At 40.4% G+C, this 19559-nt stretch overlaps 2 protein-coding genes across 2 annotated transcripts in view; both read right to left on the minus strand.

Moving 5' to 3' along the window:
* TMCC3 (transmembrane and coiled-coil domain family 3) overlaps positions 1-9449 on the minus strand; it is a 439356-nt gene extending 429907 nt beyond the window's left edge. Inside the window, exon 1 of the mRNA XM_059936681.1 lies at positions 9364-9449. The gene's annotated coding sequence lies outside the window, so the exon portion shown is untranslated. The remainder of the gene's footprint in view (positions 1-9363) is intronic.
* The window catches only part of NR2C1 (nuclear receptor subfamily 2 group C member 1), a 41480-nt gene extending 32027 nt beyond the window's left edge, over positions 1-9453 (minus strand). Inside the window, exons 1-3 of the mRNA XM_059936676.1 lie at positions 9364-9453; positions 5047-5119; positions 257-487 (exon numbers count right to left, since the gene is read on the minus strand). Coding sequence (XP_059792659.1) covers positions 257-487; positions 5047-5100 — 285 coding nt within the window. The 5' untranslated portion in view covers positions 5101-5119; positions 9364-9453. The remainder of the gene's footprint in view (positions 1-256; positions 488-5046; positions 5120-9363) is intronic.
* Between the last annotated feature and the right edge of the window lie 10106 nt (positions 9454-19559).

Raw genomic sequence — 19559 nt, forward strand, 5'->3', positions numbered from 1 at the left:
TTGCTAAATCCTTTCCTGCCCGAACTAGCCAGATTGGCTCCTACTGTAAGCCACTAAAAACCCACCAAAATATATGGGTGTGAGGATGTTTGAGGAAAAGAATAGTGGCTCGTAGGCGAGGGCAGCACATAACTTTATGCAAGATTTTTTCCTACTGAACGTGCAGGACATAAAGTCTTAATGTTCAGGACTTACACTTATGATATGCTTTTTATGTTTTTCAAGGGTAAGATAAAAAGAAACTCTAGTTATTTACCTGGAGGTGTTGTGCAGACAAATCAGGAGTTGTAAAAATAAACTGGTTGACACCTGTTGCATCTGGGGTTGTGAGGAAAACTTTTCCTGGAGTAGAATCTTGCCTGGACAGAATGACTTTGCTTGGAGTAGAGCCACTGTGATTTGTCAGAATGAACTGTTTGCCTTGGGTATTATGATCAAGTGCTGTCACAATCTGGATTTTCTGGCCAGTTTGCTGCTCTGTAACAATCTAACACAATCATGTCATTAGTAATCAAGTCAACTTAATCTTTTTTCTTCTCTAAGCACAATTTTCTCATACCTTCAGACAAAGCTAGACTAGAAAAGCATACCATTACATACATACATTCAATATAATACACATACACACACACCATTAAATCTAGCAATTCTACTTCAACATCCTATCTTACAGAAATAAACAAATGTGCAAATAAAGGTACAATAGTAAGAACACATGGACCTCACTATTTTGATTCCTTCCCTTCCTCTCCTTTTCACCTTCCATTTACACAAACATATATTGGGTACATTCTATTTGCCAATCCCTGTTCTGAGTCCTTGGAAACAGCAATAAACAAAATTTTTATTCTCATAAAGTTTTTATTTTAGTGAGGAAAGGCAGATAAAAAACAAATAAGCAAATAATACTGTCAGGTGGTATTAAGTGCTACAAAGTAAAATAAAGCAGAATAAGGTGAGAGTCATTGATGGAATGACAGTGATAAGGAGATGACATTTTTGCACAGAGCTGAGTGAAGCAGCAGACCAAGGCTTAGAACTAGCTAGGGGAAGTGCATCCCAGGTAGAAGCAGCAGCCTGTGGGGCAGGAATAGTGTGTTCCATACATCTGAGGCAAGAGCACATCAAGAGAGCTGTGTGAGGGAAACAGAATGGGAGAGAGATTTATGGTAGGAGGTGGGATCTGAGAGACAAAATGGGCCAGACTGAATAGGACTTTGCAGGCCATAAAATGACTGATTTCCTACTGGATGACATGGAGATCCACTGAAGGGTTTACAGAGAAGAGAAGTGGCAGAAGTGGCAGGATCTTTTGCAAATAGGATCATTCTAGATTTAGTGTGAAGACCAGACTATGAACGTTCAAGAACAGAATTAAGGGAGGCCAGATAGGATGCTATTGCACAGACACTGGCAGCACTCGGGTATCGTATATGGGCAGAGATACAGGCTGAGATCAGGGTAGCAGCCATGCTAGCGGTGAAGAACGATTAGATCCGGGATATTTTATAAGGGAGAGCTGACAAGATATGTTGATGGATTGGAAGTGGAATATGAGGAAAGAAGAGTCGAGGATGACTATAAAATTTTGGCCTGACCAACTGGGAGGACAGAATTGCCATCTACTGAGATGGAGTAGTCTGGGGAAGAGCAAGTTCACGAACAAAAAGAACAGCCTAGCATTGATGGTTTTTGTTGTTGCTAGGCAAATACTTTACAGAATAAACTCATTAAGCCAATTAAATTCCTTGATTCAATTTTAAAATGGCAAAGCTGATTTGTTTCCAACTTTTTTCTATTTCTCTGAAATTATTTTCATCAAGACTATTTTCTATGCAAAATTTACAGCAAAGTTCTGAATCACTAATTACTGTCTAGAGCAGACGGTACTGATTATGGCTGCTGCCAATTTGAGTTTCCTTTGTCGACCATTATTTCTACCATATCCTATTTTTCTGGCTGCAGTTTTAACTGTTGTCAATTTTATTTTGCATAGGTTATTTCTACCAAGTCTAGTCTCCATCTTCCTCTCTCACAATTTCTGCAATTTTCAATAACTATAAGATGTGACTTTGAATCAGTTCATCTATAATTTTATCATGTAAAGTTTATGTTGTTGTAAATTTTATTTTAGAATATTTCTATCAGAAATATTCATTGTAAACTGAATAAAAATCTAATGGCTCCGGGGCTTCCCTGGTGGCGCAGTGGTTGAGAATCTGCCTGCCAATGCAGGGGACACAGGTTCGAGGCCCTGGTCTGGGAAGATCCCACGTGCCGCGGAGCAACTAGGCCCGTGAGCCACAATTACTGAGCTTGCGTGTCTGGAGTCTGTGCTCCGCAACAAGAGAGGCCGCGAAAATGAGAGGCCCGTGCACCGCGATGAAGAGTGGCTCCCACTTGCCGCAACTAGAGAAAGCCCTCGCACAATAACGAAGACCCAACACAGCCAAATATAAATAAATAAAAATTTAAAATTATAATTAAAAAAAAAAAATCTGGGCTTCCCTGGTGGCGCAGTGGTTGAGAGTCTGCCTGCCAATGCAGGGGACACGGGTTCGAGCCCTGGTCTGGGAAGATCCCACATGCCACGGAGCGACTGGGCCCGTGAGCCACAATTGCTGAGCCTGCGTGTCTGGAGCCTGTGCTCCGCAGCAAGAGAGGCCGCGATGGTGAGAGGCCCGCGCACCGCGATGAAGAGTGGTCCCCACTTGCCACAACTAGAGAGGGCCCTCACACAGAAACGAAGACCCAACACAGTCATAAATAAATGAATAAATAAATAAATAAAAGAACGAAAAAAAAAAAAAATCTAATGGCTCACAGTTATTTCTTAGAGACAAGAGCATCAGGTACATGCAGGGTCCAACTGTTATTGGGTTGAAACCCTTTGCTTAGATGGGTAAAAGTATGTTTACTGCAGCATAATAATTATAATTGGAAACTGAAGCAATCCAAAGGGCCTTCAATAAGGACCAGTAAATAGATTATGGAAATAGTTCTCAGGTCTCAAGACCCCTTTACACACCAAAAAAAAAAAGTCACTGAGAGCCCAAAGAACTTGTTTATGTAGGTTGTATCTATTGATATTTACCGTATTAGAAATTCAAATAAAACAATTTTTTTAATATTTGTTAATTCATTTAAAAATAACCCAGGGACTTCCCTGGTGGCACAGTGGTTAAGAATCCGCCTGCCAATGCAGGGGACACGGGTTCGAGCCCTGGTCCGGGAAGATCCCACATGACGCGGAGCAACTAAGCCCGTGCGCCACAACTACTGAGCCTGCGCTCTAGAGCCCGCGAGCCACAACTACTGAAGCCCGCACACCTAGAGCCCGTGCTCCGCAACAAGAGAAGCCACCGCGATGAGAAGCACACACACCACAATGAAGAGTAGCCCTGCTTCCTGCAACTAGAGAAAGTCCGTGTGCAACAACGAAGACCCAATGCAGCCAAAAATAAATAATAAAATAAATTTATTAAAAAAATAAAATAAATTTATTAAAATAATAAAATAAAAATAACCCATTAAATGTTAACATAAGTAACATATTTAATGAAAAATAAATAATTTTCCAAACAAAAGAAAATTCAATGGGAAGAGTGGCACTGATTTACATTTTTGCAAACTGCTTTAATATCTGGCTTAATAGAAGCTGGATTCTCATACCTACCTGGGCATTCAATCTGCTGCAATATGTTGTTTTGGTTAAAATATATAAAGAAAATCAAGCCTTACATTTATTGGGTAAAAGAGGGAAGAATATCTTAACTGTTTCTTCAAACTGTGTAAACTGTTCTTAAATAAGACACCAAAACTTGACAAGTGATAGCTTCTTTATTTTTATTTATTTATTTATTTTTTCTTTAATCTGTGATTGCCTTCCTCTGTGGAGTGATAGCTTTTTTAGAGGTTAGTTGCAATGTGGAATCAGAAACTATATATTAAAATCTATCCTGCAATGTGAATCCTTTACTCATGATTGTGTAACATCGTGCTTTGGTCATTTGGGAAACACTGGTTCAGTGAGTTATGTACACCTTTTAAATGTTGACATATTTCATCATACAATATCACATGACGTGCAGCCTCTGGAAAATTGCACCATATACTTGTGAGAGAATGACAGTGAAAAGGCAAATACTGTAACATTTTAGTATTATTATGAGAATGGTTTTGACCTTGCTGACTCTCCGCAAGAGTTCCTAGATGATACTTTGAAAACCTTTAGATTATGGTACCTCTTACTGGGACATAACTTTTTAAAAAAATGAAGACCTATCTGTTGACATGGATGTCCTTCTACGGGTCCATTAAACCTCGGATTCCACACCTGTCAGAAACATTCCCTGGCTAGATCCTCACTCTACCACAACTCTTCATTAGTTGTTTTTCTTCTGTGCTCCCATAACACCCTATACAATTATCACAGCACTTACCATATCCTATTATGATTGTCCAATTATTCAACTGTCTCTCACCAGATCAAAGCGAACTTTTTATTTTTAGGTTTTTTTTTAACATCTTTATTGGAGTATAATTGCTTTACATCGCTGTGTTAGTTTCTGCTGTATAACAAAGTGAATCAGCTATACGTATACATATACCCCCATATCCCCTCCCTCTTGCGTCTCCCTCCCACCCCTCTAGGTGGTCACAAAGCACCCAGCTGATCTCCCTGTGTTATGCAGCTGCTTCCCACCAGCTATCTATTTTACATTTGGTAGTGTATATATGTCAATGTCACTCTCTCACTTCGTCCCAGCTTACCCTTCCCCCTCTCCGTGTCCTCAAGTCCATTCTCTACGTCTGCGTCTTTATTCCTGTCCTGTCCCTAGGTTCTTTGGAACCTTTTTTTTTTTTTTAGATTCCATATATATGTGTTAGCATACAGTATTTGTTTTTCTCTTTCTGATTTACTTGATCAAAGTGCACTTAAAGTCAAGGGTATCTTTTATCTCTGTACCACCAAAACTTAGCATATACTACACTTCGTATAAATAAGTTTGGTGAAGCAGTGAATGAACGGTAAACTAGACATACCTCTCCCATCTGTTGTTCAATAATTTGATGTGCAATTTCTTCTATGGTTGCCATGATTTAATTGCCAAGTGTCCTGCCAAAAGTAAAAAGATGCTTTTTTACAATTATACCCATAAAACATATTTACTGAAGAATTTACAAATGGAATTATATGATAGGATTTGCTTCAAAATAATCCAGCTGTGTGGGTGGGGGCGGGCAGGAAAAAACAAAACAAGAATGGCCACGTGCTGACAATTACTGAAGACTGCTGAAGTTTATACAGGGGTTCATAAAACTATTCACTGTGCTTTTATAAATTCTGAAAATGTCTATTAAAAAAACCCAAACTATTCAATACCAAACAATTTCACTCTTCAAAGATACTGAAGCCTAAACTGCAGACCTCTGATATAGATTAGGAGTAGTTTATTAACTGAATAAGGGCAACCCAGCCTGGAAAAAAACCCCACATCACTGTAGTCATTTAACACACTTTTAAAGCAGTATATTGTAAAAGCTGACAAAATAACTGCATTCATTCAGAAGACTAGATTTCTCTAGAATTTTGTGATTGTTCTTCATTGTTCTATTAATTTGAATTTTAATGTAAAACTGTCTTCAAATGGATTTGAGAGCCAGTAAGATTAATGCGTTGACTTCGGCTTTTGCTTTTTCTCTGTATCAGTTAGTCAAGAATACAAAAATTATTTCTGACTTTATTATTATATACTATCATAAATTCACTAATATTCTGTAATTATAATATTAATTGCCAAATTGTCTGAATTATTTCTTTCAATTACTTTTAAAACCTTAAATGCTTCAATTACTTGTTCTAAAAGCAATATACAATATTAGATTAATTACTCAACTCTCTCTCACTAGATTGAAAAGTAGTGCCCTCAACCTCTCTGGAACCAACCAAGGAGACAGTTACTTCCCAGGTCTGTGTGCTCTGGGTCCATGATGGCAGTGGCAGCCCTCCCAAACTCTGACCCATCTTTGGGGGGTCATTCTTCCCTTTTCTTGAAGGATAACACATGTTCAAAACTGAATAGCTCTATTGCCCATCCAGTAGAGTCCCAGAAATCCAATAGCCTTCATTCGTTTCATCCCATCTCTGTCCCCTTCAGTCCAAGCTGGCAGCATTTCTGCTGGCATGAAATTCTCAGAAGTCTTGCTGCCTCCCATGCAATTCATGGGGGTCCAAGCCATCAGACAAGAGAGTCCTGTACAGATCTCTTCTGGATAACAGCATCTCTATTCCTGGCTCGTGCTGTATGTAGATCTCAAGGACACTGCTAATGTTGTAGTCTTCTGAACAAGGCCGCTTATTTTCTCCCACAAGAAAAACTCTTCTTCTGAGATTCATTTAAGCCAGTTACTCTACATTTTAGTGACTTTTATTGTCATTCATTCATTTCTGTTCCAATTTCATTACTCATTGATGATCTGACACTGATTGTTGTCCCTTTCCTGCCATTCTCCCAGTTTCCTGACCTCAAAGTCCATTAACGTTCACCCAAATGCTACTTTAATATTGTGCTGCCAGATTGCTCTAACATATATATTTAATAAAATTTTAGCTCCTAATATTCTTCAAAGCCTTTCCTTTAACTATAGGACATGAGGTGTCCTTTTATTTATTTGTTTGTTTATTTATTTATTTATGGCTCTGTTGGGTCTTCGTTGCTGTGCGCGGGCTTTCTATAGTTGCGTTGAGCAGGGGCTACGCTTCCTTGTGGTGCGCGGGCTTCTTATTGCAGTGGCTTCTCTTGTTGCAGAGCATGGGCTCTAGGCGCGCGGGCTCAGTAGTTGTGGCTCGCAGGCTCTAGGGCGCAGGTTCAGTAGTTGTGGTGCACGGGCTTAGTTGCTCCGTGGTATGTGGGATCTTCCTGGACCAGGGCTTGAACCCATGTCCCCTGCATTGGCAGGCGGATTCTTAACCACTGTGCCACCAGTGAAGCCCATGGATGTGAGGTGTCATCTGTTAAACCTTACATTCTAGCCATATGCACTACTTGTAATTCCTTGAATTTACCATGTTCCTTCATGTTTCCATGTCTTTGCTAATGGCTTCTCTACCATGAATGCTATGGAATCACTAGATCAACATGTTTGTTTTCCAAGACTAAATTTAACTCAAAAAACTGAGGAAAACTAAGCATTCTTTACATATTGTTGATGTAAGTCTAAATTGTTATAATATTTCCAGAAAGAAATTTGCCTCTGTCTATGAAGTGCCTTAAAATGTCTATGAAGTGCCTTAAAAATGTTCATACTCATTGATCCAATAATTCATTCAATATTCTTCCATTCAACAAATACTTGTTGAGTGCTTACTATGAGCCAGGCATTTTTCTAAATGTTAAGGATTGAGCAGGGAGTATTAAAACAAACTTCCCCTTGTAAAATTTATATTTTGGTGGGGTGAAACAGACAACAAATTTCAGCTACTCCCAGAATTGACTTTCCTGGATGAATATTTAATATACACAAACTGTGTATATGAAAAGCCCCTAGAAGGCAAGAATCAACTTTGTGTCAGCACCTTTGACAAATAGCAAGATCTCAGGATGCTTACACAACTGAAACACATCCTCAGTCTCCTGTTTCAGAAGTATCAATGTCTCTAATGGTCAAAGAATAAAGTTTCAGCCCTTCTCCTGGTATTTTTTCAGTATTTACTAAGCCCCTATAACATGCCTGCCACTGCAGAGACAAAGCAGCATTCCTTTATAGTCTGACTTCCTCATCTTCTCATTTTATCTCTTACCAGTCCCAGAGGGGCCTCTGTTCAGGACAACTGGAATGTTGTTTATTCCCCAATATACAGTGCCAAGCTCCTCTTCCCCTCATTTAAATTTCCCCACCTTTAAAACTCAGTTCTAACTTGTTTTGTTTTTAATCCAATCTTTCTAGATGGGTACAGCATTTATTGTGTATACTAAGGTTGTTAACAAGGACTCAAGAACAAACTTCTGTTTACTTCTAATATTGTATGCAAAATTTTATGGGAAGGTGCATTTTTCTAGAGAGAGTCCATGGCTTTCATAAAAGATTTTAAGAGGGTGTAGAGGGTCCTATATGACTTTTAAAAGGTACATGATTATATATACTGTTAATCCTTTATCATATGCGGTTTCTTTTGTCTTTTCTGTTCCCCAGGAGTAGAAATTATATTTTGTGTAGCACACATACAAAGAGTAGATATTTTGGGAGTGTCTGCTGCCTTTGATTTCCTAAAAAAAGATTGAGATGCCCCTACAAAGAATGATGAAATTACATTTTATGCGATCCACTTTTTAATAAGAATAAATAGAAATATCTCCTTTAGATCTACCAAACTGACACATAAGCAAAATCTAAAATCAATCATTGTGTATCAACCAACCGCACAGCAGACACTGTTCAAAAACCCTCCAAAGTCGAAGGCCTATTTACATGTTCCGGAGGCACAAAACCCCTAAAGGGCTTAATTTCAAGTCCTTTTGCTTTTCCTTTCCAGTTATTATTATTATTTTTTTAAACAGCTGACGTATTTAGTGAAGGTTACGAGACAGGTTTGGCAACATTTGTCATTCGTAAAACGGCATCTGCTGGAGTCGGAGGTAGTTTCTTAACAAAAGAGCTACTGGAAGCGTGGACATGCCCACTGCACTGAGGACCCTTGGCCGTTCCATTTTATTTCTCAAAAGATACAGGTCCAAAGGCAGCGGCCACTCCCGCCCCCATCGGTCGTGAAAGTTGAGAGCACTATTCCGTCCGTCCTGTGTAAGCACGAGAACTAGCCAGAGGCTCGCGGTGAAAGGGATCCGGGCCTCAGCTCGCGGCCACCCGCCGCCAGGCCGGCCTTTCCGCATCCCGCCGGCGCTCGAGCCCACGCGGCGCCCCGGGCCCGGGGGCGGCGCGCGGCTCCCGCAGGCGGGGGAAGCGGCAACGCCGCCGAGACGGAAGCTTTTCCTGTAGGTGAAAGGTCAGAGGCGCCGCGAGAGAGGCTGCCGTGCGCGCCGAGCCGCTCGGGGACTCCCTCTCGCGCCCGCCGCCCCAGCCCCTCTCCGGGCTCCCGGCCCCGCGTCCAGCTCCGGCTCCGGCCTCGGCCTCTCTCGGAGCCCCGGGCACTCCGTCCCGCTGCTGCGGCCGCTCTCTGCGCTCCCAGCCCGCCCTGAGCAGCACGCCGCGGCACTGCCGGAGGGCGGGTTCTGCCGGCCAAAGCCGCAGGCTTTTGGGAACGCTGGGGGCGCGTCCGTTGGCACTGGGGAGGAAGGGACTTCCCCACGGCCCCCGCCCCGGGCGCCGCTGCAGCCGCTTTTCTCCTCACCCGTCCCTTCTTACCGGCGCTTCTCTGTCGAGCTACGTCCTTCGCCGGGCGTAGACGACAGCCCCGCTGCAGCGGCTGCTGGGCGGCGGGGGGGCTCCGGGAAGAGACAGGTTGGAGAAAGCTGAAGGGGGGAGGGTTAAAAAAAAGTGGGGGCAGGGAGCTTTCTGGGTTTGGGTATTGGGGGGGGTCAGAGTTCGTGACCCCTCCCTCGGCTCCTCGGTGCGCGCTCCCGTCCGCGCCTGCGCACGAGTGCAGTGGAGAGGCGGCGAGAGGAGGTAGTGACGTTCCCCGGGTAGAGGGATGAGAGAACCCAGCCTCTGGAGGTCGACTGCCCCCTATCGGATGGGAGGGAGACTGCCTCGCTGCAGCTGTGCGTCCCTATCCGGGACTTCGAGAAGCCGCGTGGCCTTAGCGTTCCGTTTGCAAAAGGCGGTCGTTAAAGGAAGTTTTGAGACTGTTCAGATTTGAGCCAGGATAGATAACCCAATCAGTTTTAGACAGTTCAGTTTCTAATTTGTGGTGAAGTGGGCTCTGTTTCAGGCTCTTAGCTTGGACTAAACGGCTTATTAGAGGACTAACAAAACTGGGTAGATCCCGATATTTTAAATACCTTAAATAAAACAAGCTGGGGCATAGTCCTCTATAGTAAGGCTAAGTTTTACTTATAAAGTCTTGTGAGTAAATAGGCATAAGGGCTAAATGGAGCTAGAATATAATATAATCACTTAGAATGAAAGCTTCCGAAGACTGGCTTCAGTCTGTTTCGTTCAGCGGTGTATTCCCAAGCTTATAGGACAGTGCCTAATGGGCAATGAAGATTTGAGAAATGAGGCGTTGACGGAACTTCACGTTCTGATGGTGGCTCCTGAGGCACCGAGGTGTGGCAGCAAGGGCTGCCCTGTGTGCAAAGCACTGTGTGGTTTAGATTTTGAGAAGGGGGTCCTCAAAATGTCTTTTAGTTTTGATTGGCACTAGAAAAGCAGTCACGGATTCAGGCCAGAAACCCAAGTCAGGGAAAACAAAAGTGCACTGGTAAGGAGAACATCTCCTCTGTCATTTCCCTCTGGAACTAGGCGGCTGGACAAAGAAAAGGCAAGCAAAAACCCCTAACAAGTAAAAATATGCTCTATGCCTCATTCTCTAGAAGTCTCCCTCTTCCTTTTAGTACCGTTTGTTGTGTGTTTGGTTGTTTTAAGGCAGCCCCTCCTCCATCCACCCAAATTTGGGATCAAATCGTTAAGTTTGTCCCAAAGGCGGAAGCTAAGAAAGTATACTATAGGTCCAATGGGAAAAGGCAATCTGAGACCTTTCCTCTATTCTCAGTGCCTAATATGCCATTTGGGGAGTATCTTTTGTGGGTGAAAAAGAGCTTCCCCTAATTATGATTCAGGAAAACAGGTCTGTGTGGTTCATCTTTAAATGTGACTATAAAAAAATTATGGTTTAAAAGACATCATCACACCAAAAGTAGATTTAGTAAATTTATTGTGTATAAATATAATACATATTAACATTATTTACAGTGCTAATATTTTATTTATAAAGGATCTATATATCTATATGGACAATAAGATACAAACTATATTATCACTTTAAGTAAAAAGTGTTTCTATAAATTTGTCATTTAAAAAAATAGTATTTAAAGATTGGTTCTTAACGTGCTATGACCAACTCATATAAAAGAACCCCCCCCAAAAAAAGAGGGAATTTGATATTGAGGCTTTTTGAAAATCTACTACATTTATCTTAAAACAAAACAAAAATCCTAGTAGAAAATTTCCATTAGAAAATAACATTAAAAGTGGCATAGGCTCCAGAATGATTTGTGTATTAGAGGCATTCAAAAAAAAAAAAAAGAGATCCATTTGAGTTAATTTAACTCACCAAATACTGGGTGTCCAGTGCATGCAAGGCACTCTGCCAGATGCTGAGGAGGAATCTCAAATGAACAAGATACAGTTGCTGTTCTCAAGGCTAGGATGTTGATAAGCACCATAAGAAAGTCTGTTTAGGAGCTAAAGGCTATGGAATCATAGAGAAAGGAGACAGTAGATCTAAGGAGGAACAGGGAGAGAAGGACTGGGATCAACTGTTACAGAGAAGTCTTGGATAAATAGGCAGAAATGGAGGTGGGGGAAAGGATGAAGAAAAACAAAATGATGTGAACAGAGAAAGGTTGGGTTGGGGTTACCTGCAATGTATGATACCTGAGGAAAAGTGTTGCATGACAAGCCACTCGGAAGCCAGTGAAGGTTGTAAAGAGCAGGGATGAAGCTAGATTAGAACTATGCTTTACAAGATGGCTCTGGCAGTGTTTAAAATGGGACCATGCAAAGAAGGCATTGGAATTAGAAGAAAAGTTATGCCAATCACTGGGAAGAGGTAACAAGGACTTGAGCTAGGGCAGATGCAATAACAGAAGGACAATGAAGACAGAAAGGATACAAAGGCAATTGAAGAGGGTCCCATTGACACTTGTTGGCAGATTCTGGAGCCTAGAATGGTTTTTCCATTGCAGAACAAAATATACAGATTTGAATGAAAAGAAATTGAGTTGAGTTTTAGGCATGTAAAGTTTAAAGTGCTTAAGATGTAGATGTCCAACAGGTACTTGCAAATATGGACTTGCAGGATGGTGGAAAGAGCAGGTCTAAGATCTGAGTTATAATGAGGGCACTTCGGGGACTTTGTTTGAGGTGGAGATGACCAGAATCCTGTCCTTACTTTCTTCAACAAATATTTTCACTTAAAAGACACAGGGTAGGTATTTTGTGAGAAACTGACATATTAGATATAGTATCTGTCTTCAAGGAGTGGGCAGTGTAGTAAGAGAAATAGGATTCATCTCTCTGGAAGTTCCAGTGACGATATTTAACTACAATGGATCTCAAATTTCAAAACCTGAGTACAATGAAAGCACACTCTGAGACATATCAACATATACTGTGATAACATTTACATTTTAACTAAATTACTAAATAGCAGGCTTTCCCTATTTCTAGATATATTCTACCAACCAAATATAACACATACCTTTGGCTAACAAAACTACACTTTAAAGTTGTCTTCTTCAATTAGTTGTTTCATTACAGCTTTATATTAAACAAAGGTTGCTCTGATGATCTCATTTTAAGAAATGCTACTACATACTCAAAGAATCAAGGTTTTGGTTAAAAAAGAATTAAGTATCTTGGGCAAAGGACAATAGGAGGATACTGGGTACATTAGGGAACAGGGGAAAAGAGGTTGGGGAGAGGTTCAGAAACGTGGGATGATGCCAAAGATAAACTTTCTCATTCTCCTAGACTTTGGAGGGTCCTCTGCATTTACAGCTGCTACAGATAAAGGAGGAACACTGGTTGGAGACACGTACTAAGAAGGCCAGCCTTCCCCTAGCTTGACCTGGCATGTCTTGTCTAGGTTTCTTTCAGCATCCTTTTGGGCTTAACATTATAACTGCTCTTTTCTCCTCCTTATGAATAAAAGGAGATACTTGAAAAGGATTCGATGGAAGCACACGTATCAGTGTAGTAAATACAGTACTCTTGGGATCTAAGTACTATTTATTTATTTATTAAAGTCTTTATTGAATTTGTTACAATATTGCTTCTGCTTTATGTGTTGGTTTTTTGGCCCTGAGGCATGTGGGATCTTAGCTCTCCGACCAGGAATTGAACGCACACTCCCTGCTTTGGAAGGTGAAGTCCTAACCACTGGACCACCAGGGAAGTCCCTCTAAGTACTATTTATACTTTCTCCTCATTTATAGTATGCATCCAATATTTTTTTTTTTTGCTAAAATGTTAGCTATCAAGAGAGGTTTTTGAAAGTAGCTTTACAACAAAATGTATATAATTAGGTTTCTCATTTGACATTGAATGAGCAAGGTTAAATAATTGATCAGCTTCAGTGAAGTTATGAAGGATTGATAAGGCGGAAAGGGAATGTTACTATTCCACATTTAAAACATCTTGGTGGGGAGAGTGGTTCAAGATGGCGGAGTAGAAGGACGTGCGCTCACTCCCTCTTGCGAGAGCACCGGAATCACAACTAACTGCTGAACAATCATTGACGGGAAGACACTAGAACTCACCAAAAAAGATACCCCACATCCAAAGACAAAGCAGAAGCCACAATGAGACAGTAGGAGGGGCGCAATCACAATAAAATCAAATCCTGTAACTGCTGGGTGGGTGACTCACAAACTGGAGAACACTTATACCACAGAAGTCCACCCAACTGGAGTGAAGGTTCTGAGCCCCACATCAGGCTTCCCAACCTGGGTGTCCAGCAACAGGAAGAGGAATTCCTAGAGAATCAGACTTTGAAGGCTAGCGGGATTTGATCGCAGGACTTTGACAGGACTGGGGGAAACAGAGACTCCACTCTTGGACGGCACACGCAAAGTAGTGTGCACATCAGGACTCAGGGGGAAGGAGCAGTGACTCCAGGGGAGACTGAACCAGACCTACCTGCTCGTGTTGGAGAGTCTCCTGCAGAGGCAGGGTGTGGCTGTGTCTCACCATGAGGACAAGCACAGTGGCAGCAGAAGTTCTGGGAAGTACTCCTTGGCGTGAGCCCTCCCAAAGTCCACCATTAGCCCCACCAAAGAGCCGGGTAGGCTCCAGTGTTGGGTCACCTCAGGCCAAACAACCAACAGGGAGGGAACCCAGCCCCACCCATCAGCAGACAAGTGGATTAAAATTTTACTGAGCTATGCCCACCAGAGCAACACCCAGCTCTACCCACCACCAGTCCCTCACATCAGGAAACTTGCACAAGCCTCTTAGATAGCCTTATCCACCAGAGGGCAGACAGCAAAAGCAAGAAGAACAATGATCCAGCAGCCTGTGGAACAAAAACCACAATCACAGAAAGATAGACAAGATGAAAAGGCAGAGGGCTATGTACCAGATGAATGAACAAGATAAAACCCCAGAAAAACAACTAAATGAAGTGAAGATAGGAAAACTTCCAGAAAAAGAATTCAGAATAATGATAGTGGAGATGATCCAGGACCTCAGAAAAAGAATGGAGGCAAAGATCGAGAAGATGCAAGAAATGTTTAACAAAGACCTAGAAGAATTAAAGAACAAACAGAGATGAGCAATACAATAACTGAAATGAAAAATACACTAGACAGAATCCATAGCAGAACAACTGAGGCAGAAGAACGGATAAGTGACCTGGAAGACAGAATGGTGGAATTCACTGCCACGGAACAGAATAAAGAAAAAAGAATGAAAAGAAATGAAGACAGCCTAAGAGACCTCTGGGACAACATTAAATGCAACAACATTCGCATTATAGGGGTCCCAGAAGGAGAAGAGAGAGAAAAAAAGACCCAAGAAAATATTTGAAGAGATTATAGTCGAAAACTTCCCTAACATGGGAAAGGAAATAGCCACCCAAGTCCAGGAAGTGCAGAGAGTCCCAGGCAGGATAAACCCAAGGAGAAACACGCCGAGACACATAGTAATCAAATTGACAAAAATTAAAAACAAAGAAAAATTATTGAAAGAAACAAGGGAAAAACGACAAATAACATACAAGGGAACTCCCATAAGGTTAACAGCTGATTTCTCAGCAGAAGCTCTACAAGCCAGAAGGGAGTAGCATGATATATTTAAAGTGATGAAAGGGAAGAACCTACAACCAAGATTACTCTACCCAGCAAGGATCTCATTTAGATTCGACAGAGAAATCAAAAGCTTTACAGTCAACCAAAAGCTAAGAGAATTCAGCACCACCAAACCAGCTCTACAACAAATGCTAAAGGAACTTCTCTAAGTGGGAAACACAAGAGAAGAAAAGGACCTACAAAAACAAACCCATAACAATTCAGAAAATGGTAACAGGAACATACATATCGATAATTACCTTAAACATGAATGGATTAAATGCTCCCACCAAAAGACACAGGCTCGCTGAATGGATACAAAAACAAGACCCATATATATGCTGTCTACAAGAGACCAACTTCAGACCTAGGGACACATACAGACTGAAAGTGAGGGGATGGAAAAAGATATTCCATGCAAATGGAAATCAAAAGAAAGCTGGAGTAGCAATACTCAGATAAAATAGACTTTAAAATAATGTTACAAGAGACAAGGAAGGACACTACATAATGATCAAGAGATCAATCCAAGAAGAAGACATAACAATTATAAATATATATGCACCCAACATAGGAGCACCTCAATACATAAGGCAACTGCTAACAGCTATAAAAGAGGAAATCGACAGTAACACAATAATAGTGGGGGACTTTAATGCCTCACTACACCAATGGACAGATCATACAAACAGAAAATTAATAAGGAAAAACAAGCTTTAAATGACACAATAGACTAGATTTAATTGATATTTATAGGACATTCCATCCAAAAACAGCAGATTACACTTTCTTCTCAAGTGCACATGGAACATTCTCCAGGATAGATCACGTCTTGGGTCACAAATCAAGCCTCAGTAAATTTAAGAAAATTGAAATCATATCAAGCATCTTTTCTGACCACAATGTTATGAGATTAGAAATCAATTACAGGAAAAAAACTAAAAAACACAAACACATGGAGGCTAAACAACACGTTACTAAATAACCAAGAGATCACTGAAGAAATCAAAGAGGAAATTAAAAAATACCTGGAGACAAATGACAATGAAAACACGACGATCCAAAACCTATGGGATGCAGCAAAAGCAGTTGTAAGAGGGAAGTTTACAGCAATACAAGCCTACCTCAAGAAACAAGAAAAATCTCAAATAAACAATCTAACCTTACACCTAAAGGAACTAAAGAAAGAAGAACAAAAAAACCCAAAGTTAGCAGAAGGAAAGAAATCATAAAGATCAGAGCAGAAATAAATGAAACAGAAACAAAGAAAACAATAGCAAAGATCAATAAAACTGAAAGCTGGTTCTTTGAGAAGATAAACAAAATTGATAAACCATTAGCCAGACTCATCAAGAAAAAGAGGGAGAGGACTCAAATCAATAAAATCAGAAATGAAAAAGGAGAAGTTACAACAGACACCGCAGAAATACAAAGCATCCTAAGAGACTACTACAAGTAACTCCATGCCAATAAAATGGACAACCTGGAAGAAATGGACAAATTCTTAGAAAGGTATAACCTTCCAAGACTGAACCAGGAAGAAATAGAAAATATGAACAGACCAATCACAAGTAATGAAATTGAAACTGTGATTAAAAATCTTCCAACAAACAAAAGTCCACGACCAGATGGCTTCACAGCTGAATTCTGTCAAACATTTAGAGAAGCGCTAACACCCATCCTTCTCAAACTCTTCCAAAAAATTGCAGAGGAAGGAACACTCCCAAACTCATTCTATGAGGCCACCATCACCCTGATACCAAAACCAGACAAAGATACTACAAAAAAAGAAAATTACAGACCAATATGACTGATGAATATAGATGCAAAAATCCTCAACAAAATACTAGCAAACAGAATCCAACAACACATTAAAAGGATCATACACCATGATCAAGTGGGATTTATCCGTGATGCAAGGATTCTTCAGTATACACAAATCAATGTGCTACACCATATTAACAAACTGAAGAATAAAAACCATATGATCATCTCAATAGATGCAGAGAAAGCTTTTGACAAAATTCAACACCCATTTATGATAAAAACTCTCCAGAAACTGGGCATAGAGGGAAACTACCTCAACATAATAAAGGCCATATACGACAAACCCACAGCAAACATCATTCTCAATGGTGAAAAACTGAAAGCATTTCCTCTAAGATCAGGAACAAGACAAGGATGTCCACTCTCTCCACTATTATTCAACATAATTTTGGAAGCCATGGCAATCAGAGAAGAAAAAGAACAAAAGGAATACAAATTGGAAAAGAAGAAGTAAAACTGTCACTGCTTGCAGGTGACATGATACTATACATAGAGAACCCTAAAGATGCCACCAGAAAACTACTAGAGCTAATCAATGAATTTGGTAAAGTTGCAGGATACAAAGTTAATGCACAGAAATCTCTTGCATTCCTATACACTAAAGATGAAAAATCTGAGAGAGAAATTAAGGAAACACTCCCACTTACCACTGCAAGAAAAAGGATAAAATACCTAGGAATAAGCCTACCTAGGGAGATAGAAGACCTGTATGCAGAAAACTATAAGACACTGATGAAAGAAATTAAAGATGATATAAACAGATGGAGAGACATACCATGTTGTTGGATCGGAAGAATCAATATTGTGAAAATGAGTATACTACCCAAAGCAATCTACAGATTCAATGCAATCCCTATCAAATTACCAATGGCATTTTTTACAGAACTAGAACAAAAAATCTTAAAATTTGTATGGAGACACAAAAGACCCCGAACAGCCAAAGCAGTCTTGAAGGAAAAAGCGGAGCTGGAGGAATCAGACTCCCTGACTTCAGACTATACTACAAAGCTACAGTAATCAAGGCAATATGGTACTGGCACAAAAACAGAAATATAGATCAACGGAACAGGATAGAAAGCCCAGAGATAAACCCACGCACCTATGGTCAACTAATCTATGACAAAGGAGGCAAGGATATACAATGGAGAAAAGACAGCCTCTTCAGTAAGTGGTGCTGGGAAAACTGGACAGCTACATGTAAAAGAATGAAATTAGAACACTCCCTAACACCATACACAAAAATAAACTCAAAATGGATTAGAGACTTAAATGTAAGACCAGACAGTATAAAACTCTTGGAGGAAAACATAGGAAGAACACTCTTTGACATAAATCACAGCAAGATCTTTTTTGATCCACCTCCTAGAGTAATGGAAATAAAAACAAAAATAAACAAATGGGACCTAATGCAATTTAAAAGCTTTTGCAAAGCAAAGGAAACTACAAACAAGATGAAAAGACAACCCTCAGAATGGGAGAAAGTATTTGCAAATGAATCGATGGACAAAGGATTAATCTCCAAAATATATAAACAGCTCATGCAGCTCAATATTAAAAAAACAAACAACCCAACCAAGAAATGGGCAGAAGACCTAAATAGACATTTCTCCAAAGAAGACATACAGATGGCCAAGAAGCACATGAAAAGCTGCTCAACATCACTAATTATTAGAGACATGCAAATCAAAACTACAGTGAGGTATCACCTCACACCAGTTAGAATGGGCATCATCAGAAAATCTACAAACAACAAATACTGGAGAGGGTGTGGAGAAAAGGGAACCCTCTTGCACTCTTGGTGGGAATGTAAATTGATATAGCCACTATGGAGAACAGTATGGCGGTTCCTTTAAAAACTAAAAATAGAATTACCATATGACCCAGCAATCCCACTACTGGGCATATACCCTGAGAAAACCAGAATTCAAAAAGGCACACGCACCCCAATGTTCACTGCAGCACTATTTACAATAGCCAGGTCATGGAAGCGACCTAAATGCCCATCAACAGACGAATGGATAAAGAAGATATGGTACATATATATATTGGAATATTACTCAGCCATAAAAAGGAACAAAGTTGGGTCATTTGTAGAGACGTGGATGGATCTAGAGACTGTCATAAGAGTAAAGTAAGTCAGAAAGAGAAAAACAAATATCGTATATTAACGCATGTATGTGGAACCTAGAAAAATGGTACAGATGAACCAGTTTGCAGGGCAGAAAAAGAGACACAGATGTAGAGAACAAACGTACGGACAGCAAGGGAGGAAAATGGTGGTGGGGGGGTGGTGTGATGAATTGGGAGATTGGGATTGACATATATACACTAATATGTATAAAATGAATAACTAATAAGAACCTGCTCTATAAAAAAATAAATAAAATTCAAAAATTAAAAAAAAAAATCTTGGCGGAGGGGTGCTGGTAATCTGATAGCTTCCTCAAAAGGCACTATATTTTTTAATTTTCAAAGCCCTCCATGGGGCTAAGCCAATAGCTATTATAATCATACATGAGTTTCACATGTAATTAGGAGAATTATAAGAAGTTTATTCAATGTTTCTTGTATTTAAACGTTTAACTGGTTCTTGATTCAGCCAACAGCTGGAAGATAGAATAGCCTTGGTTGATAGTTTTTAGATTCAGATTAAACCAAACCTTGTAGTCAGAAGGTTGAGAGCTCAAGAGGAGGAGGGAGGGACTCCAATAACTTGTTTTGCAAAATGCTAGTCCCAATGAAACAGAAGGAAACACTGTATAA

This window comes from Balaenoptera ricei, chromosome 10, assembly GCF_028023285.1.
Source record: "Balaenoptera ricei isolate mBalRic1 chromosome 10, mBalRic1.hap2, whole genome shotgun sequence".
Lineage (NCBI taxonomy): Eukaryota > Metazoa > Chordata > Mammalia > Artiodactyla > Balaenopteridae > Balaenoptera > Balaenoptera ricei.